At 34.1% G+C, this 22,950-nt stretch overlaps 3 protein-coding genes across 3 annotated transcripts; all 3 read left to right on the top strand.

Moving 5' to 3' along the window:
* Positions 1-5,195: 5,195 nt before the first annotated feature.
* On the top strand, positions 5,196-12,673 carry LOC147410416 (vacuolar protein sorting-associated protein 2 homolog 1-like). Its single transcript, XM_086435128.1, has 5 exons — positions 5,196-5,422; positions 9,641-9,771; positions 10,102-10,206; positions 11,466-11,726; positions 12,393-12,673. The coding sequence occupies exons 1-5, from the start codon at positions 5,386-5,388 to the stop codon at positions 12,528-12,530; spliced, it is 672 nt and encodes a 223-aa protein (XP_086291254.1). The 5' UTR covers positions 5,196-5,385; the 3' UTR covers positions 12,531-12,673.
* A 5,218-nt stretch (positions 12,674-17,891) lies between these two features.
* On the top strand, positions 17,892-21,826 carry LOC147410415 (serine/threonine-protein kinase STY17-like). The gene is made up of 5 exons (XM_086435111.1): positions 17,892-18,105; positions 18,823-19,110; positions 20,273-20,795; positions 21,194-21,336; positions 21,408-21,826. Exons 1-5 carry the CDS (start codon positions 17,980-17,982, stop codon positions 21,579-21,581), a joined length of 1,254 nt encoding a protein of 417 aa, XP_086291237.1. The 5' UTR covers positions 17,892-17,979; the 3' UTR covers positions 21,582-21,826.
* Positions 21,827-22,050: 224 nt separating this feature from the next.
* Positions 22,051-22,794, top strand: PSBX (photosystem II subunit X). Its single transcript, XM_086435119.1, has one exon. It carries the CDS (start codon positions 22,234-22,236, stop codon positions 22,606-22,608), a length of 375 nt encoding a protein of 124 aa, XP_086291245.1. The 5' UTR covers positions 22,051-22,233; the 3' UTR covers positions 22,609-22,794.
* Positions 22,795-22,950: the final 156 nt, after the last annotated feature.

Below are 22,950 nucleotides of genomic sequence, written 5' to 3'. Positions count from 1 at the left end.
TTATTTTAATTGTAAACTAGCGATCTCGTTTATAAAATTTAGCAAGATCACTGGTATATATTCTAAAGTGCTGATCTTTCCGAAAAATAAATCAGGTATATATTTAATGGTGAAATCACTTTATCTATTATAAAGTGACAACCTCACTAATTTTATAACCGCGACGATCTGTCTAAAAGCATGTTTGGATAATTAAGATGAACAATGCATTGGAATGAGAATTTTTCCATCTTCATCACATGAAATGGTGACTTACCCTAATTAAAATTCATATTTTTGTAAGGGGTTTTTAGTTTTTTAATTTACCCTTTTGGGGATTAAATGAAAAGTGCTCACAATTTTCAGCAAACGTTTTAATAAATCAGCCTTTTTTTTTTTCTTCCTATTTTGCATCTCAATATTTTAATTTGAAATAAAGAGAGATCTTCCAAATGATAGAAGAGAAGAATCAGAAATCTTGATTTCTAAGCAAAATCGATTCTCGGGTTTAAAGCAAAGAATAAAAAAGAAAGAAGCAAAGGAGGTTCCAATTTGTTATGTTAACAAGAAAAGTAGCAATTGAAGAAAATGAAGAGGAATTAAAGCAAAGGCAGATCTTCTCAAAGAGAATGACAGAAAGTGGTAGCTTTTGCTTTCTCTCTCTCTCTATTACTGCTGGGCCTTCGAATAATGCTGAAGTGACCTCAGGCTGGAACCTCTTATCCACTTCTTGACAGGAAAGTGTATGGGAACTATCTCGATGAAAAGCATCTATGGTTCTCATACATTTTCACGTCAAGAAGTGCGATATGAGATTCCAGCTTTAAGTCACTCCAGCATGACTCGGGCCCTTAACATGGTGTCACCAAAGAATAGACGTCATCTTAACAGATATTTTTATCGGTCAAAAAGTGGTCTGCTTTTCTAATTATATATCTGCAAAATTGATCTTTAAGCCTTCTATGGAAGTTTATAAAAATATATGTTAGATTTTTTATTATTTTGTATAGTGGCATCTTCGATCTACTCACTAAATCACCAAACAGTGAAACTTTTTTTTTTTTTTTAAAGAAAAATAAAATTTTCCTAATCTTTTTCATACATTATCTTAGTTTGATATTATTCAAGGTCGATTGAGAAACATTTGATAAAAGAAGAGTATTTTACTGGACAAATAAGCACAATGCAAAAGTGACTGTACAAGACATTATCTTCGACACTGAACTGAAATAGTGGCATGGAGGTGTGCTCATAAGCATAGATGTTTTTCTTGAGGAAAGGCATCTATGGTTCTTAACACATCTCCATGTTTGTGCATTCGACCTCTAATGCAGTGTCATAGGAAGTCACTTTAGCATTGTTCTAACATAAACATCGTACTTCATTTTCATCTTATTCTTTTTCTTGATCAGCCAAAGGTCGTGATTGGTTGTGATTATGAAGACTTCCTTTACTTCTTTTATTCTTTTTCTCCATCTTCATCACTCCACTCTTTTTCTCGACTAGGATTTTCTAAAACTTGCCCACGTCTTTCCCATCTTTAATGTTAATATCCATTAACCTATGAACTAGGCTAGCCTCAGTAAGATTTTAAATTTTACCAAGTGTCTTTGTACCCACATGGATTTTAGCAAATTGGAAATCCATCACCACAACCCTTTAGATTTCATGGAAAAAATTATATTAAAAAAAAAAAAAAAATCTGTTTTGAACTTGATCCAAGGTGTTGAAAATGAACGATTAATGAAATCCCAATTTTAAAATTAAAATTCAACAGTGAAAATTAACTTTTTCTTTTTCCAAAGTTTTTTCTCTACAACCTTGTGACATTAGATCATATTTTTGAATACCATAAGATGATGCGGTTTGAAAACTCTCCTTACTAAGTTAAAATTAAAAATTAATTTTTTTCTTAGAATTTTGATTTCAAACTTAGAATTTTTTCCTCTACAACCTTGTGGCATCAGAACAAATTTTTAGATACCACAAGATGATGCAGTTTGGAAATTTTCCTTAATAAGGAAAGTTTTTTTCTTAGCCAATTCAACTCTGTACTTTCTTGTCATTGGCTATGAGTATTGATATAATTTTTTCAATTCGTGTTTTCCAATTTGAATGTATTAAACTCTTTCTTATTTTGGCACAAAATTTAATAGAACTCCCATTAATATAATTATGCACAAGACACCAAATAAGAATTTAGTTAAATAACAAAAAAAAAAAACATATTTTCTCTTCTTCTCTCAGGTATAGTGCCACATGTTGGAATTTTCTCAAAATATAAGTAGGTTTTTTTGGTTTTGGTACTCTTAAGTAGAAAATTTGGGAATTTTTATGAAATAGTTTAGTCTCCAGTCTTGATCGGACGCGGTTAAAATCGTTATTTTATAGATTCAACCAATAAATGTTAATGATAAGACACAAACATAAGATACATACATTCGATGGGGTGCAATCTAAATCTTTAGATCTAAGATCAACCATGAACCAAGAGATATGAGTCATGACTATTGGTTAACAGATACAAAATAGATTATAAATAACTAATCATATATCATATTGACTCATTGAAAATTTATGTGCTTTCCTGATTCCAAACTTAAAATTTGGCATCATCAACTCTTTAATATTTTGGGTGTTCTAAATTGAATCCAGATTGTATATAATCTGATTCAACAAATCTGATTATAGGCTTTATTGTGTCCTGAAGGTCATTTTTCTATAGACCCGTTGGTACGTACTCGTTGTTCAATCCAGAAAGGAAGAATAATTGTTTAAAAGAGATTAATTCTTAACCGAGCCTTGAAGTCATAATGATCTCATTCAATTTCCTTCATCGAATTTCTTTTAGTTTCTATGCACATTTTCTAACACTGCATATGTTAAAAAAAATTCACTTTCTTACGATTATAAGATTTATTAGAATATGAAATCTAATATCGTAAAAACAACATCACACTCTTTTTTACTACCAAAGCTTCATTACATTTCAAAATCGAGAAATCTCTATTGTGGGCAAGAGATGATATATAACATATGATATCTCAAGGTACAATAATTCACTTTACCAAAATAAGACCACAGACTGGATGCCATCCTAGAAGAATATTTAGAAGAAGAGGTGAAGAGCATAAAGTGAGGGAAACAAAGAGTAAAACAAGGATGCAATCTTCTTCTCTCTCTTCCATGCACACTGGTTGCAAATCTGAAGCATTAGAGGAACCTCACCAACAGATTTTCCAACTTAACCATCGTGGAAATTGTACTTAGCCATGATCACTCTTTGAATCATCAAATGAAAATAACAAGAAATCAAAAGAAAATAGGTCTTTTATCATAAAAACTCATTTTCTTTGAATCCAAACCTTATGGAAGAGCATGAACGAATAAACATTTCTAACTCATCTCATGAAGCCTCAAATTCTTGGTTTTTTTGTAAACCATTATTTAGTAATTACAACTTGAATAAGAACAAATGGTGTGGGTGTTAGACAATAGAGCCACTTTTTGTTGGCTTAAGTCGGCTAAAACTTCTTGGCTAAGAAGCATTTACTTCTTTTTTAAGAATTTGAAAAGTCAAATTTGATTGCTTCATTAATTGACGTTAAGTGGAAGATTTCACTAGCTATACATAGATAACTGTAAAAATAACTATCTTACAACTTGATGGCCGTAATATATGTGGCGGTGAATTTATGTTTACATGCAAATATATCGCCTCATGTTGTCTATATATACATTGTAACATTTTGTTTTTTAAAAAATCTCATTTTTTTAGCAAAATAACTAAGTGAAAGAGTGAAAGAAAGTTTAGAAAGTAAAATAGTAAGGTTTCTCTTAATGTTTATAGTCTTTTCTTTGTTAAGAAATTGTATATTCTTATATTATAAGAGAGAGGGTATTGTCAATTGTGCTTTTCTTATTTATAAAGAGAAAGTGTTGTAATCATTTTGCTATAATGAAATCTTTCTTCTACATTTTGTCCATGATTTTTTTTTCTCCAATTTGTTTGAAGGTTTTTTCATGTAAAATTATTGTGTTCATCATTTTTCCTCAGTTTTCTCATTTCTACTTCAATTGTATTTGTGTTGCTTCGTACCTCAACTTCCTAATAGTGGGTAGTAATTGTGTTGTTTTCCAATTGTAATCATGTTATGTTGTGTTCACATGTTATACATGTCAACCTAAACAGGACACAACCCAACTTGTGTAATGAATGGATTATGTCGTGTTTCCTGTTTAATAAACAATGTATTTTGAAAAAAATGACGTTTTTGTCGTTCGTCCTTTTCTCTCTCTTGCCCATATTTAAAACAAGAAAACTTTCTGATCTGATCACCTTGGGACATTGAAAAACATGATAGGATGCAATGAAGTTGTAGAGGACAAAATGATGTAAAGTTTTAAAAAAAAAAATTTCACCGTTGAATTTTATTTTTAAATTTGAGTGCTCAGTGACTGTCCATATTTTTCTTTTGAATATGAATATTTTTATGAAATCTAAAACGCTATGTTGTTGGATTGTCAATTTAATAATCAATGTGGGTCCAACTTTAAGATTTGAAATCTAAAAAAATAAATCTATAGACAATTGGCAAGAGAGAGAAGTTCTCTCTATTACTGATGTCATTTGTACCATATGTCAAACGTTTGTTGGGTTTTGAGTAAACACATCAGGGGCCGTCAAGGGTGTGCGCCAAAAACGATGTCATATTATCAACACTAACAAAAAAGGTTTGGGTTTAAGGTTTTGGCATGATTATTAAATGGGTTAGTTTCAGTTCAATAAATTTTCAGAAAACCCATGCTCAACAGAAAACATTGCCATCCCTATCCATCGAGTTGTCAAAATATGAGTCAACTTGTCTTTTAAAAGATATGATGGATTTACATTGGAAATCTTGTTCGATGACCTCCGAATCCATTCCAACCATGTTTTTAAAACTCATTTTGACGTCTTGTCTTGTCCATGAATGAGATCAAGTCATCTCGGACGAGATCTTGAACAATGCCTTTGAGTCAAAACAAAACATGCCTTTGAGATGACTTGTCAACTCGTCTCATTGGTGGAGGAGACCGAGACGACTCGGAAGATATTTAAAATCTTGATTCTAACTCGTCCGACTCAAATCAAAATCGTTCGAGTTTCAAAACCAAACCCCAGTTACGAACCTCTCCCTCGTAACTCGTAAGTCCTTTCCTGGTTCATTCCCCCAATCCAATCCACAATGCCGCGTAAACAGCCCAAGAATTAACAATTACAATTATAATTTTTTTTCTTGTTTTTTAAAGTTGGGATGATCTGAGCAACTAAACCATCTTCATTTCGAAAGAGAGAGAGACGATCAGATCCTTCATCGCAATTTGCAATTCGCAAATCGCATCGAATCTAGAACTTCTGGCAAGATGAGTTTCCTCTTCGGCAAGAGAAAGACACCAGCTGGTATGTATTTTCTTGTTTGTTATATTTTTTTAAATAATATTTCTGGTTTATTTTGTTGGATTCAATTTCTCATGCTGAATCATATAATTCATCCAATTTTCATATTTTATTTTTTTGGTTTTTGATATTTGTATATTTGTAACTGATAAATTTTCAATCAAGATTGGGAAATTGATTTCTTGCAGTCTAGTTGTTGTTTATTGAAGAAATCAAACAAAATAGAAAAAGGGATTTGTTGTTTTTATAGTTTAATTCATGATGGATTTGTGTTGCTTCGTGTTTTGAGAGAATTTAGTTAGTGTACACTACGATTATCTTAGTGTTATGATTTCCCAAATAGGGTTTTAATCCATCGGTATGGATTATTGAAGAAATCAAACAAAATAGGAAAATTTTGTTGTTTGTAGTTTAATTCATGATGGGTTTGTGACACTACACGATTGGAGAAAATTTGGCTAATGTAAACTAAGATCGTATAAGCGATGCCAGTAGGATGAGTTCCCAATTAGGGTAGAATTAAATAGATTAACTATGCAATCAAGGTTGTGAGGACTCAAAACACTTGGATGGACCTATACGGTAGAGCCTCCTCAGCACATGGGTGTCTAGGTGAGTAACAAGTGACTTATTTGTTTAAAAAATTGGCATTGTAGAGGATATGATTATATTGTTTGTATTAAAGAAATTGGCTAGAAGTATCTATGAGAAGATGTGATGTACAACAGGTCATGGAAGAATTTATGGAGTGCTTGGATCAAAAGAAATTTGAACGAAAGAATAAATATTTTTTGCAACCTTAGCTTCAAATTTCTATAACTTCGCTACTGTAAATCATATTATAATACCAATGTAGAAAATTAATGACAAGATCTACGCTATTGTCTTTAATAAGCATCTAGATAAAAGATCACTTGGAGTCCTAATTTACTACCAATATAGGACTATTATAATGCCAATACAGGATCATGAAATTTATTATTTTTTATAACATTTTATTATCACATTTTTTGGCCAATTTTAGGACATTTCGAGTCCTAATTTATTTTAGAGGTTCATTATTAAGTATTCTAAGGTTAGTATGGAAGTTTCCTCGCCTTTATAAGATGCCTTCTAAGAAAGGATATTTCTTCTCTGATGTTACGATGCGAACCAAAGATAAATTTTGTTGGGATTCAGGCTTCAGAAGAGACTTCAATGAGTGGGAGTGTTAGGGATTGCTTCTCTTATTAGTTTGATCTCGCCTGTTTCCATGATCCTAGGAGAAGATGACCAAATTGTATGGAATGTGAGTGACAATTGAAGATTTGACCCTAAATTTTCAATTGCCAAATCTTCTTCCAAGTCTCTTTTGCCTCAATCCTCCTCATCCTATCCCAAAACGTCAATCCGGGGATCAAAAGTCTCGTCCAAGACATCCTTTTTTATTTGGGTGGCATCTCTAATCAAAATCCTAACAATGGATCAAGTAATGGCTAGAGTGTAACCTTGGTTGATTTTCGTTGTCTTTGCAATAGTAGTGGTGAGTTTGTCAACCATCTTTTTATTCATTGTTCCATTGCAAAGGAGATTTGGAATCATTTCTTTTCTCTATTCCATATCTCTTGGTGCTTCCCTTATTTCTTACTTTCTTTCATTATTGGACAATCAAGATTGCCAAGGCGCAAATAAAGGATGCTATGGTCTATTGCTCGCTTTTCGGTAAGAAAGGAATTCAAGATCTTTTGATGGAAAGGCTTACTCCATGCAAGAGATCTTAATAAGCATTGTGGGATTCATCTTTATTGGTCAAAATTGTTTCTGGATTTTCTTTGGGGATTTCCTTTTTAGATGGGAATCACTTTGTAATTCGTGCTTTTTGGTTGCTTTTGTTGATGCCAAGCATTTCATCCTCATTTTCTTTTATCATTAAATTCTTGATCTATCAAAAAAAGTGTATTTATGAATTGTTGGACACAATCCCAATACCATGATGCTGGCATGTTCGCAATCATGTTCAATTTATTTCATTAGTTGAGAGATATATCTTTAACATTTTCTAGTCATTGTTATGAGTAAGACATAGGAATAATATATTTAGAAAAGTAGATATTTGGTAACATCATATAAATAAGTTGAAAAAGAATCTGAATAATTTAATATTTGCTTGAGAAAGTGTGCTGGTTTGTGTTCGACACATGAATATGGTACAATGTCTAACATGGAAAATTCTTGGAAAATAGATTGTCCTTTTTACATGACACGTAAGACACTTGGTCACATTGGAAACAACCCCCATTTACTTTTTCTACGAGAGACTTACAAAGATGATTTATGGTAGGGAATTGTACCAGTGGATGCTTATCACTTATTCCTGGGACAACCGTGGCAATGTGATTGAAAATCAGTACCTGATGGGGAGAAAATTATACATGTTGTGGAAGGATGGTGTCATGATTGGCTTTTAGTTTATTGCAAAAAGTCTCCAAATACTACAAAAAAGTTAAAAGGTGTACAAGAAGGTAGCATGTTGACAAGGAGAGTGTTTGAAACTAAAATATGAGACATTGGTGGAGTTTATGCATTGGTAGTAAAAGAAGCTTAACCAATCGTGTCAACATTGCCAAATGTTTTAACAGATTTTGAACAATTTAACACTATCCTACAAGAGGAGTTAGTCAGATAGCTTCCAATAGGAACAATATTGATCTAATTCGAAAAAATTTCATTGCCATAACAAGCATCGTATGAGTTTGGCTGACCATGTATAGTTGAGCAAACAAGTTAATGAGTTGGTCATAAAAGGTCTTGCTAGGAAGATCATGATTTTGCGTGTAGACTCGCTTTCTTAAACCCCCAAGGAAGGATGTCTCTTGGCAAATGTGTATTTACAATCAAGAGAAATCAACAAGATAACAATTGGATATCATTTTCCCATCCTTGATTAGATGATATGTTGGACGTGCTATATAGGTCACTTGTATTCTCAAAAATAAATTTGAGAAATGGATTTTGCTAGATAAGGATCCTGTTAGTGGGTGGAAGACTACTTTAGACGTGAGATGGGCTTTATTAATGGCTTGCTATCGTTTGGCCTTTCAAATGCTCCTAGTACTTTTATGAGAATGGTGAAACAAGTGTAGTGACTGTTATTAGGCAAGTTTTTGGTCATTTAATTTGACGACATTTTGATCTACCATGTAAATGAGGAAGATTACTTGAAGCATTGCGCTGCATCCTAAAACACTTCAAGATGACAAGCTATGTCAACTTTAGGAAGGGCACATATATGCAGCCAGAGTTAGTGCTTTTGGGGTTTGTTGTCTCCTCTGAATCCGTAGAGGGTGATAAGGAGAAGATTAAAACCATTGTGGGATGGTCATTGCCAAAAGCTCTCACTGAAATACAAAGTTTTCATGCACTAGCTACCTTCCACTGATGCTTCATTAGTAATTTCAATAGTTTGATAGAGCAATTACAGTGGTATGAAATAAGGTTGGTTTGGCGTGTGGAGTGTTGATCCCATGACCTATAGGTTCGAAACCTGTCTGGTCCACTTTCACGTTGACCACTAACCCCTTTACTTTCCTTGCAAGAAAAAATTAAAAAAAAAAAGGACGGAAAAAGCTACAATCTAAGATTTTTGAAGTTGACAGTGATGCTCTACATGTAGGCATAGAAGTTGTGCTTAGCCAAGAGGTCACACTTATAGCCTTTACCTCAAGAAACTAAATGAAGTTAGGAAACATAGTTTGACAAATAATGTTAAATTCTTGGTGTTAGTACAGGCCCTGCAACAATGGAGTCCGATAGTCTAGGATTTCTCAAGGGTTTTGTTATGTGCATTTAAGCTTTGCTTATTTCAAAGAATATTACAAAACAAAGAAGAATTTGAGTTGAATTTTTTATAGAGATTTTCCGTTCTTAGGGTAGATTTCTCATATAAGGGTTGGAGATAGAAGCTTGGCTTCCCAATTAGAAATCTAACTGAAACTGAGGTTTTGATTGTTGGTCATTGAAGATCAGAGTGGGGTTGTGACTTGTGACCCTTTTCGCATCACATTTCCTTGTGTTGCCTGATAAACCTAAGTACCTTTTCAGAGTTTGTATTCCCAACTAGGTGCTTCTTCATCAATTTTGTTTTTTGGTTTTCCGTTTTTGCATTGTATCTTGTTTTTATATTTTTAATTTTATTATAGTCATGTATTGCCTACATTTTTATATATGATTCTGTTTGTGTAGAGCTTCTGCGAGAAAACAAGAGGATGTTAGACAAATCTATAAGAGAAATAGAGAGGGAGAGACAAGGTCTACAAGCACAAGAGAAGAAGCTTATTTTGGAGATAAAGAAAAGTGCTAAGCAAGGGCAGATGGTATGATATTCTTCCGACTTCTTAATCCATTCTGTTTTTTCTTGTATCATGTCTTTCTCTTGATATGATTTGTTCATGAATTATTCCCAAACCCTATTATGCTTATAATCTGAATCAGCCCCATACCCAATTTGCAAGATCCTTGATTGTCATTCTTTGTTATGATCTGGCTTCACCTTCTTGTGATTCTTGTGCATCTGTAAAATGTCACTTTTTGCAATTCAGGTGCTTTTATAAGATTAGCAAAGACCTATTATTTGACAAAGAATGGGAGAAAGCCTTATAACCTTCGGATTTTTTTCCCTGAAATTGCTTCATGTTCTGTTTCAGGGAGCTGTGAAAATAATGGCAAAAGACCTTATTAGAACACGGCATCAGGTTGAAAAGTTCTACAAACTAAAATCACAACTCCAAGGTGTAGCTCTTAGAATTCAGGTACAACTCTCATTTGTCTGCGTTTTTGTTCTTTTTTTTTTTTTGTTTTTTTTTGTTTTGTTTTGTACTTTATGTAGTGCAGAAACACCTTGGATTCCGCTCTATGTTTGTTATCTTTCGACTGGCCAAGCTCTCCTGTTGCATGCTTCTTCTTTGTGGTTGTCATTTGAATATTTTATCCTGATTTATTGATAAAAAATACTTAGTGATGAAGAATCATTTGCGGTCAGATTTTAGGGTTCACCGATTTAATTGGTGATTAATCGCACAAATTGTTGAATTGCCGATTAAATCTGTGATTCGCCAATTTATTTGAAATTGCGGTTTGGCTTTCAAAAGTTGCTCATCTTCCAATGTAAGAAATTGAAGAAAATTTATTAGTAACCCTATGACAGAGAATTCTTTCTACGTGCAGCCTTGGGACAGTATCATAACAACCCTAAAAATCTTTCTTAAATGCACCCCTCCCCCCCATTCAGATGAACCATTCAAATGGTCATACTTAAACTTCTAACTCTTACAATCAATACCTTAAAGTTCATGAATAGAAGAATTATTATTATTATTCTGATACATTCTTTAATCTTAGATTTAATGTGTAGTTATGAAAAATGCACCTATTTTAAAATACACTGGAAAATGTAATTTTGTAGTATCTGAAATTTTCACGATTTTTTTTCCCCAAAAATTTACTGAATTAACTGAACCGACCCCTCATCGAATAATAATCGAATCCGAATTTTGCTACTAGGCACCCTATTTGTTTTCCATAGGGCAATTATGTTTTCACAAGGAAATTCATGTTGGTCGCTGATATAAAGAAATCCATCAATTCTGAAACGAAACTATCCAAATGGTTGCCCAATCATTACAGAAGAGTTCAGAAATTTTGTTTGATTGCCCACTCTTTTCACTTCTCCCCTCATTCAAGCGCCTTCCCTCCATCTCCCTCAATGCAACAATGACCCAACAGCCATCTACTTTGTTTAGGTAGAAGTCAGACCCTTCATCAAGTTTGATTGATCGTACCACATCACCAAGTCCATATCTGCACTTGTTGCCTAAGTACTTGTCAAAAATTACTATTAACTGGCTTAACACCTCAGGTATGAGATACGTAATCTGGTTCTTATTAATTAGCATGCAAACTGTTAGGCATTTCTGTAGCCTTAATGTTATGAAGGCCATTAATTTTGAAGTTCCTTCGCGAATAATTTCATTCAGGACTGAAATTTGGACTGGTGTTTATATTTTTCTAGACATTGAAGTCAACACAAGCCATGGGAGAGGCCATGAAAGGTGTTACCAAGGCTATGGGCCAAATGAATCGGCAGATGAACTTGCCATCATTGCAGAAGATAATGCAAGAATTCGAGAGACAGAATGAGAAGATGGAAATGGTGAGTGAGGTGATGGGAGATGCCATTGACGACGCTTTGGAAGGGGACGAAGAAGAGGAGGAAACAGAAGAGCTTGTGAGTCAGGTTCTCGATGAGATCGGAATAGATATCAACTCTGAGGTATGCTTTTCACTTCATTTGGCTTTTTGTTCTTATAGTGAACTCAAGCGGATGGGTTTTCTTGTTTGTGGGGATTACGCGGTGTGTGCAACAATTCTGAGTAGGGCTTAAAATGGTCGGGTTCGGCCTGGATCTGAGTATATATCCATATCCAAATCTGAATCAGACTTGGATCCTATTAGCAAAACCATATCCGTCCCATTTGGCTTTCACTGAATCCGGATCTGACTCGACCGAATTACTTGTTTTGGGTCGATCGGGTCAGATTATTTCAGAACGTTCAACATTTTTTGTTTGCTATATTTCTTTTCTAATTGCTATACTATTCGATTTTACTATTATATTATAATTCTTTTATTTTACAAGAATTCATGTTTTTTTTTTATTGGTAATAGAATCCATGTTATATTAAAGTAGTAGAAAAAATATATTTTGAAAAATATAAAAATATAATTTTCAAAGCAATATATCCTTTGAACCTAGGTGGATATAGAGGGATGGATTCATATCTGGCCCAGATCCGACTCCGATCAAAGGATATCAACCCATATTCGACCCATTTTTATTCAGGTCTACAAACCTGTTAAATTCGGATCACTCTGATAGAATATGACCCATTTTATGCCCTAATTCTGAGGCTTGTTGGTGTTCTAATTAAATGTGCAGCTTGTGAACGCACCTGCATCAGCAGTGGCTGCACCAGTGGAAAATAAGAAGGTTGCCCACGCTGAATCAACAGGAAATGATGACAGTGGGATAGATAATGAGCTACAAGCAAGGTTGGACAATTTAAGAAAAATGTAGTCTTCTTGTACACTGTAAACACATGCATGACTGCGGAACGAGAAAGAATGAATATTGGGCCATGTAATTTGTGAAATTAGGTCTGAATTTGTTAATCTAGTATTTGAAATTACAGATTTTAATGAAGTTTTTTGTTCTGCAAATATTATGGCTTCATTAGTCCATATCCAAACTTCTTTCCCCCGTTTTAAACTATACTTTATTGCAATCGCCCTATAAAAAAATTGTTCAAATTAGTTACAGCGAACCATACTACAAGTGAAGAGGAAGATGATGTCTCAGTGGTTGTTTCATAGTTATATTGGAATTTAAATCCTTCACTTAACGATAGTGTCAGGTTGCGGGCATTAAAAGTGCTTTACCCATTCTTGTTGATCTTGGGTGATATACTGATGATATCATCATCATCAAAGCCTTATTGAAGGAGTTCCACTCCATCTAGAGCCATGTCTTTGGTTATTGAAAGTGTGTTTATGTCTTTTTTCGCTATCTCAATCTAATTTCTTTTTTAGAACCTTCAACTTGGAGTATTTATTCAAAACGGGGTTGTAATTGGTTTCTATCAAACTTGTTCAAATCATCTCAATCGACTTTTACTAAGCTTATCTCTGTTCGAGCTATTACATTTTCTTGAATAGATGTGTGTGTGTGTGCATCGGTAGACCTTTTTTTAATGAGATCAGTAACTTGAATCTAAACAAACCTGATGAATATGTCATCTCTCTCAGATCCCAGAACAAACTGTACATAACAAAACTAAACAAATAACAGGCAAACTGAGCTTTCAGATTCTGGCAAACCTTGAGAATTCTCTCGTGGGCTGATGGTTGTTCGACAAATTGGGCAGGCAGAGTGAGAGTTGAGCCACATATCTATACAAGGAGCATGGAAGGAATGCTTACACCTTGGCAACTGCCGGACAACCTCACCATCATCGAAAATAGACAAGCACACTACACACTCTGCTTGCTCCTGCTTCTCCTTGTCGGGGTACTTGATCGTGCGATCAACAATTAAATCAGAGTTTTTAAAATTCTGATTTTTGAATCCTAGTGATTGATTGGACCTTTGCCTGTGATGTCTGCCCCATTCCAAATTAATAAAAATGTACAAAGTTACTATCACAACAAACCCAATCATGGCGAGTACACAATAGAATGGGGATAGATTGAGATCTTGTGAAGGGGTTGGATGTGGTGCAAGCCCCATGAAACGGCTTAGAGCATCATCTTCCATTCTTGAGAGGTCGAAAATTTTGGAGAGGATTACAAAGATGTTTCCAAGATTATTTAAAGTCTGGGATAGAGTTTTGATAGATAATATAGACTTTAATATAATGGTTTTAGCTCTTTGGAAGTCTACACAACTGTTTAATTAATGAATAAAGACAAAACAATGCAAAAAAAAAAACTAATGTCGTTTAAAGCAATGTTGTAAGAACCGAAGCAATATTTGGATTGAAGGAGAATCAAAATGGCTGGACCATGATTGAATCCTGATTCAATTTGGTTAGATCGATTTTCATTTATTAAAGATATTACGTGTGAGTTGTGTTAAACTTACGTATAATAAATAAATCATCATTTGCAATTTTTTTAGCATATATACGCTACTCACAGTTTGGAACATCACATTTAACTATAATTTTTTTTATTATTAAAAATATATTTTATATAAAATTATTTGAAATAGTTAAAGAAATAATTTTTTCTCTTAATTCAACTACATTATTGAAAATTTTAACAATATAAATATTAAATATATTTTCATCGTTATCGGACGACGAACTTAAATTGTTATCAACAAATGTATCTACATCACTATTGGAATCATTTTGTGCTACAACATTATGTTCATTTGAACTATACGTAATATCGTGGTTGATATTGATATTTAGATATTGATTCAATGAATTAAGCCTACTTTGACTATAATTTAATTGATACATTATTTTCATGTTGTACTACAAAAATAATTATACTTTAGAAATTTTGATTACTATTTAATATATATTCTCAAGTTCTTTAGTAAAAAATATCTATTAAATTTTTTTCATTATCTAAATTGATAACTGACTTTTTTGAAAATTGTTGTCGAATATTACAAACCAAAAAGATAAAAACTTCTAACTCAGAATATGAAACTCCTGATGAAGTCGATAAAAATCACGTATTTTTACTAAATATGTGATACCTTCAACGTAACCTCCATATCAACAAATAATAATTCTTGCAGACATCTTCAATTGAATTATAACATCTTGTAATAGAATTATAAGAATTTAAGAGATAATGAAAATTGTAAGAAATATGAGTGTGTAATATATAAGTTTATATAGAGTGCAACGGTTAGAAATTTAAAATTTTTACATCGGATGGATAACGTTTATAAAACGGTTGAATTCAAAACATTTCGGCTCTTAAAGTACCAAATTTTCATATTTAAAATAAATAAATAAAAAATTCAACACTTTTAAGTGCTGAATTTGTTTTTTTAATTAAAAAAATAAATCGACACTTAAAGTGCTGACTTGTTACTCTTTTGATAAATTTAAAAAAAATTGGTACTATTTTGATAATTTATTTTAATTATAGGATTTTTTTCAATAATTTCCCCAAAATCTTAAACCGAAAAATAGTAATCTAGAACAAAATAAAAATAAAAATGAGAGAGAGCTTTTATTGGTACCCCCAACTTTACCTTATTCTCAAACATTTACTTATTTTCTTTATTTTTAATTGAGGTGTGTAATTAGTAAAAGTTGGGTTCCACTAGCATCCCTTTTCCTCAAAGAGGATGCTAAGTCTTTCACACATCTACATCTTCTGAAGGGAAACGTCAAGAATGGATGCCAATCATACTTAGGGTTAGGGTTGTGTATGGGTTGGGTTTTGGCCTGATCTGGCCTGTCATGGACCTGGTCTGAGTTTAGTAATTAGTCAATTTACTTATCGGGTACAGCTAAGCCCATTTTATTATAGGGCCGGATTTGAGTTTGGAATTTAGGCCCAATCCACTATTCTATATAAAAATAATGGGGTAAATTCCCAAATAATTACAAATTTTTTTGGTATTTCCGAAGTATTGCTAATGTTGAAAAAGTAATTACGTAATGTTAACAATTTGATAGCATTTTGTCTACATTATGTGGCAGTTGTGTCAACACATGTAACACTTTCGGTATTTTTGAAAACTTCGATAATTATTTGAGAATTTTACCCTAAAAATATTACATAATAATTTTTTTATTATTATAAATTAATAATGGTGCCCATAAAATATTATTTTATAAAATGCAATTAATTTTTTAAAATCTAATAATAAAATATTATTTCGATCAATTTATTGTTATTTGGTATGTTTTTTATATAATAAAAAATAGTTAAATATGGGTTTAGCCCGACCCGTAAAAGTCCCGAATATAGGTGGACTGGGCTTCGACTAAGATTTTATTCTTAAAGCCGGCCCATTGACAGTCCTACTTAGGGTTGTCAATAGCCCGAGCCTGAATATGTGTGGGTTAAACCATGCCACGACTTAGCATGTATTTATTCGGCCTGAATCTGACCCAACGACTATTAGACGAGTTGGGTTTATACTAGATTTTGAGGCCAAATTAGTAGCCTGGATCGGCCCATTTACCACCTCAAATCCACCCCTAAGGATGTCAAAAAAGCCTGAGATCCGAAACCTCAAATGTAAGCAAGTTGGGTAAGGGCATAGGTTTCGAAGCCCAATTCAAAGCCTGCCCATTCCATAAACTCAACTCTTCCCCCAATCATTATGTTGACTTTAAACTAAAATGTTAATTTTAATCTAACCTAAAGCCCGATTTAAAGTGGGCTTCGTGTTCTACATTTCTTACTGCATAAGCCCCGCATGATTATTATTAATTAAAATCCGAACCCAATATGGTCTGGACCGGCCCATTTACATCCCTATCTGCCCAAAACAAACTCTCTAGATATACTAGAGGTAGCGAGACGGTATGTGCAGACCAGTACGCCTGGGCATGGAAAAATGACAAATTACTTACCTCTCCTTATAATATAACAATCAATCAATATAAGCGTGATGTTTTAGATGACAATGTCTACAAATGTGGGACCCACCACTTTGGAAATCATCGCCATTGCAACACTGCTTCTGTCCTCTCTCTCTCTCTCTCTCACTTGCTTGGGAAAAATACCATTTTCAAATTATCAAAAGCACCCTTCTTATTAATAATATTACAAGTTTGTCCATAAATTCTATCTTTAACCATACTTCACATGGACCTTTCCTTTTATGTTGTCTTTTTAAACGTCTAAAAGACAATAGATGACTTGATTGGTATGATCGTTAGATTAAGTAAACTAGTTGAATGGTGAATCCGATGTCGATCAAGTCATTTATCCTAATCAATATTAATACAAGTATATTTAGTTACAGATGATAGAAATAAGTTAAGAGACGTGCTACAACATTTTCTATAGGCCCAGAGGCAGAGTCAGGATTTTCTTGTACTGGGGATGAAATTTAAAGAAGAGCTTGAAATTGAATGGTTTGAAGGAAATTTTGATTTTGATTTTTTTGAATAATAATTTTATGATACCCCCTCTTTGACACATGTTTCATGCCTCATGACATGGCATGTGTTAGAACCATATATTCTTTTCCAAGGGAAAAATCTTTGGTTCTAGCCCATGCCACATCAAGGGGCGTTAGAAAATCACTCCTCTTTTATTTTATTATAAGTTGAAGAAAGGGGTATTTAAGTTATTTTCAATTAATATATGAGAAAAGACCTAAGTCAAGTCAGTTCTAATCATGATTTTAAAACTCGTATGAGACTAAGACATATCGTCCAAGTTAACTTGATATCGAACCTAAACGAGACCAACTCACAAGTCTTTTTTTTTTATTGAAATTTAATACTTCACGTTGAATTTTATGATTTTTTCAACGAGAGGTCTCAAATATATTGGAAAACTCGTCCAAGACGACTCGATATCAAGCCTTGGACGAGACGAAACGCGAAACCGAATTTTACCCAATCATTGTTGACTTTTGAATGTTAAAAAAAAATCACTCAAACAAAAACCAAATCAAGTGGCAAATTCGTGAATGAACACGAAACTATCACCATTTTAGTCAAAATGTAATACAGATCCTCTATGTGAATCATAGTGATCAGGTGTGGGAAGATGGATCGTCCATAGAAACAACCGCCAAATCTTGTCTTTTTTTCCACCACTAAAAACAAATCGAACGGCTTTAAAAGTCCCATCACACCTCCTTCATTCTTCTCTCTTTTTCGGTTTCGTTTTATAATAAAAGGATGATGAACATAGAGACTGATGAGATCAAGGAGAAGCAACTTTTCAGTCAAAAGCTATCATCACCCAAATCTGCGAAGAAAGAAAAACCCAAGCAATCAATCAGATGCTGTACAATAATTAACGGTTGGATGGGGTCCACTCTTTCACAAGATCATCACGAACCTACATCAAAATCTGATCAGCAAGTTAAGGTGGACCCACCATTAGCCCTTACAATGTGCCACCACCAATCAACCATCGAACTGGAGGAACAGGTTAGGACTTATGGATGGTATAATTTTCCAATTAGGGTTGTCAATGGGTCGGACCGATCCGATCTGGGTTGAATTGGTACCAATCCGATATGGGATCAGATTCAGAACTAATCTCATGATATGCATGGAATCGGAGTCTTGTCGGATCGGTTTTTCTTGAATCTCAAAATTAGGATGCAAATCGGATCGGGTCAAATCAGATTTGGTACAAAATCTAAATAAATTTCCTATATTTTGACAAAATATACAATATAATTTATATTTTCTCACATTTTATGTGATCGTATCGGATCCCTATTGGATTGGTACATGATTGATTTAGAACTGATCCAATAATAATCAAATTGCAATCTTATCAGATTAAGATCGTAAAACAATATTTAATGAATTTCGAATATTTCTATTTGTCTAAGAATATTTTGAAATTTTGAATTATTTTCATTGATCAAGAATTTTGAATTTTTTCCTAATTAAAATATTTCCATGTGATTGAGATTTTAAAACTTGGCTCTTGTTACTGTTTTATTTGTACTATGGTACATGATTCTATTGCCACACCAACTTTTAATTTCAAAAGGATTGGTGTGTTGTAAGTAAAGTTGGTGTGTTAATATAATCTTTCTAAAATAAAAAAGTTTGTGAGACATTATTAATTTTATTTCTTTAACCCCTAGCATGGGTTTTGATCCTGTGTGCTTTATTTCTTTGATTTTAAAGGTGGCCGAGCTAGAAATAGAGATCCAACGGCTGAGAGGGCTCAAGGACACATACAGAGCAAAGCTGGAAAGGGTGCAAGCCTATCTCAGGCACTGCCTTCAGATAGCACAAGAGAAGGGATTCTTGGATTATATCACCAATAACAACAACAGTGATAATCAACAACCATGTCCTCTCTCCACCTTAAATGCCAGCCCTACGATTCCATCAATGGTTGCCCACAACCTTGATCTTGCATCTATCATAGATCAAGCTAAGATCAATGGATGGTACATCGAACCACACGAGGTAGTATCCCCACCTTTGGTGAGAATAATCTCCCTAGGGCCCGCACGCACCATCTCACTCGGTCACATTTTACGATGAATAAATAAGCACATTTTTATGGAGGGACATATAGAGACTCAAAGTAATGACCTGAGGAGTATACCCACTTGCTTCTTACCATCACATGCATTAATCTCATGAGTCGTGATTTTTTGACTCCCCCTCTACTCTCTTGACGTGACATGTCCATAGAACCATGGTAAAAAAATAATTGTAATCTTATGTATTATGGTAAAAAAATTAAAAAATTCCTTTAGCTGACTCCAAATTTTTGAAAAATAAAATTTACTCACAGAATTCAAAATTGATCAATCGAATGAAATCGTGTGTATCAAAAGTATTCCCAATTTATAAAACTGTCCATGTTAGGCATCATGGGATTCCTCTATTTGGATTTTTGAGCAAAAAATTTCTCAAAATTTTTGGGATTAGGTTTTGGTATTGTTTTCCATATTGTTGAACTAATATAAGTTACACACTGGGTAGTAATGATCCGGTCCAAAATCCCATTTTTAACCATATCATCAAAACTTGGATATAATACACAAATATTTAGAGAGATTCTATTGGCACACCAACTTTTATCTACAACATACTAATCCTTCTTAAATAATTTAGGATAAATTACGATTTCGTAGTTAAATATGACAAAATTCTGATTCTGGTATATTGTTCATTTTAATTTCCAAAACATATTTTTCGAGTTCTTCACTTTTATAATCAATGGTCTCGTTGGTAAATTAGCAGTGATCTCGCTGTTAAAAATATCAAGGGTATTTGACTTTAACATTACCTACAATTTCATTGGTAATTTATTGCAAGATCGCTGGTTATAAAACTCACTAGAAAGCATGTTGTGAGAATTAAAATGAACAATGCAAATTTTTACCATAACTTGCGCACATTTGCAGAAATTTCTCAATAATTTACATATAGATTTGTGTGTTATAAGTAAATATTGGTGATAAACTTGGGTCCAACTCAAAAATAGATCGACAAGGTAATTGAGATTGATTAAAGAGGCCAAAAGCTTATAAAGAGAGCGAGAGAAGGCAATTTGTGTCTGATGTGGGACTAACTATTTAACCTGTATGATCACACTCATCACCTTTGAACTAAACAGATAGAATTACAAGAAAAAGTAGGCCAAGGCAGCACTGCAGACATACACAGAGGATCCTGGAGAGGACTAGACGTCGCCGTAAAGTGCATATACCCCAATTTCTTCCACTCCAACAACAGCGGTACCGCCTTCTTCATCCAAGAAATTGAAACACTATCTCGACAACATCATCCTTTCATTCTCCAATTAATGGGCGCATGCCTAGACCCACCCGAACATGCATGGGTTGTAACAGAGATCATGACCATGACACTAAAGGAGTGGTTGCATGGTTATGGTGATCGACAAAAAGAGAGGTCGGTGCTTATTCCGCCGCTCGATGAGAGAGTGATGAAGGCAATGGAGATAGCACAAGGGATGCAATACTTGCATGAACAAAGACCTAAGTTGCTTCATAGAGATTTGAAGCCCAGTAACATATTCTTGGATGATTCCATGCATGTAAGAGTCGCAGATTTCGGCCATGCCCGATTCTTGCTGGATGGAGAGAAGGCACTTACTGGTGAAACAGGCAAGAAACACAATTTTTTTGATCTTGGAAAATTATTCAATGGCTGAGATTATGTGATCATTTTGGAATTTTTTAAAACCTAGACTCACTTCATTAGGTCAAGATCATAGTTTTGTAACTCGTCGAGCTGAGTCAAAATTTGGCACAAAACTCGATGGAACCAACTCATTGAGTCAGCTCAACAAATCATGATGTCGACTGTGATGGCTTGAAAATGCAAGAGTTGGGGTTCAGAAACTCAATCAAGGGTTATATATATAATATTTTGCGGAGAAAAAAACAATTTTGTTTAGTTTAAAATATTAAAATTGTTTTTGAATATTTATGTAAATGGAGTATTATTGTGTCACCTCAAAATTTATCGAGTTGACTCTCTGAGTTTAAGAACAATACTTTTTAATGTTCTTCAGGGACGTATGTTTACATGGCACCAGAAGTGATCCGGTGTGAACCATACACAGAGAAATGTGACGTCTACAGCTTTGGTATCATACTTAATGAGCTGATCACAGGCCAACATCCATACATTGAGACTGATTATGGGCCCACAAAGGTATAATAAATTACATTCCCCTACTCATCAAGTTTTGATATTTTCTTTCTCATGCCATTGATCCTAAACAGATTGCTTTGGAAGTTGAAGAGGGTAAGCTTAGACCAAAGCTCCCCGAGGACGATGATCATCAACTCGAAGAGCTGATTGAACTTATACGACGTTGCTGGGACGAAGATGCTTTGATAAGACCATCGTTTGCAATCATCACATGTACTCTAAGAAACATTCGAGAAAGGTTTTGATGTAGGATGAGCGGTAGAATACGACTATATGGATCGATATAGGCCGGAAGGTTAAATTGGCATTCTTGGGTTTTTCTAAATGTCGAGTTGTGGCAAATCTTTCTGTTCGGTATACTAGTACCGAATATCTATTTATAGGATCGGTAGTCACTTTGGATGTATTCTTGGATTGAAAGAGAATTTCATGAAATTTCAATTGTTCTCTTCAATTCATGTTCACAAGATTTTCATCCACATCTCAAATAAACCATACATTCCATACACTAAGTGTCTTTTAGTGTGTCAAATTCAAATTATATATCTACTCTACTCTTTTAGCCGAATGTCTAAGGACTTGACTCGTCCAACTGAGATGACTCAGATGAGTCAACTCAATCTCGATGGTGATGAGAGACAAGACTTGACTACCCTATGAGGAGAACCCATTTCAACCTGATGGGGATAACCTTATCCACTAAAACCAGGTGGAGAAGCCACCACATAGGATAAAGAGAGAGGACATGATTCTCACATTCCCTCTACCCTAAATATCTATCTAAATCCTCTCCTCCTCCTTATCACTCATCACAACAACAACAACTAAACCACAGATCTCAACACAAATCACACTTTTCTTCCTTTGTTTAACAAAGAAGAACAAACAGAGAGAGAAATGGCTTCAACTTCTGTGGTTTCCATGGCGATGCCATTAACTTCTGCAAGCCACAAGAGGCTACAGCCGAGCTCAGATGCTTTCTTCAAGCCATTGCCTGTTAAGCAGTCAAAGGCAATTGCAACAATTTCATCTAAAGCTGATACAAGGCTCCAAGCCCAGGCTTCGTTGAAGGAGAAGGTTGTCACAGGCTTGACTGCTGGTGCTCTTACGGCTTCCATGGTGATTCCTGAGGTGGCTGAGGCTGCTGGTTCTGCATTTTCCCCATCTCTTAAGAATTTCTTGCTTAGTATTGGAGCAGGGGGAGTTGTGCTTGTTGCGATTCTCGGGGCTGTCATTGGTGTCTCCAACTTTGATCCTGTCAAGCGGACCTGAAAAGAATATGAAAATTCTGGGAATTTTCGTTTTTCGTTTTTCATTTTTCTTATATGATGCTTCAGTAATGGTGTCTGTATTTTCTCGTTCCTTTATGTTCACCATCTGTAATTCTCTTAGCTGTAATTTGGTCTGAATTCGAGAAATCAGATTTCAAAAAATAATGAAAATTAACACTTCTTATAACCTTCCATCACTGAAGGGTTCTAAAGCAAGATTTTTAGTAGGATCACATTGTTTACAGAGGTTATCAAAAGAGCAGTCAGACCATAATCGAATCATAAAGAAACTGAAACAAAATTACACAAAACAACGAATTATCCCTGATATAATCGAAGTTAA

This window comes from Akebia trifoliata, chromosome 1, assembly GCF_017979445.1.
Source record: "Akebia trifoliata isolate Shusen 1 chromosome 1, ASM1797944v1, whole genome shotgun sequence".
Taxonomy (NCBI): domain Eukaryota; kingdom Viridiplantae; phylum Streptophyta; class Magnoliopsida; order Ranunculales; family Lardizabalaceae; genus Akebia; species Akebia trifoliata.
The sequence above is the reverse complement of the archived record's forward strand: the minus strand, read 5'-3'. Positions and strand labels throughout refer to the sequence as shown.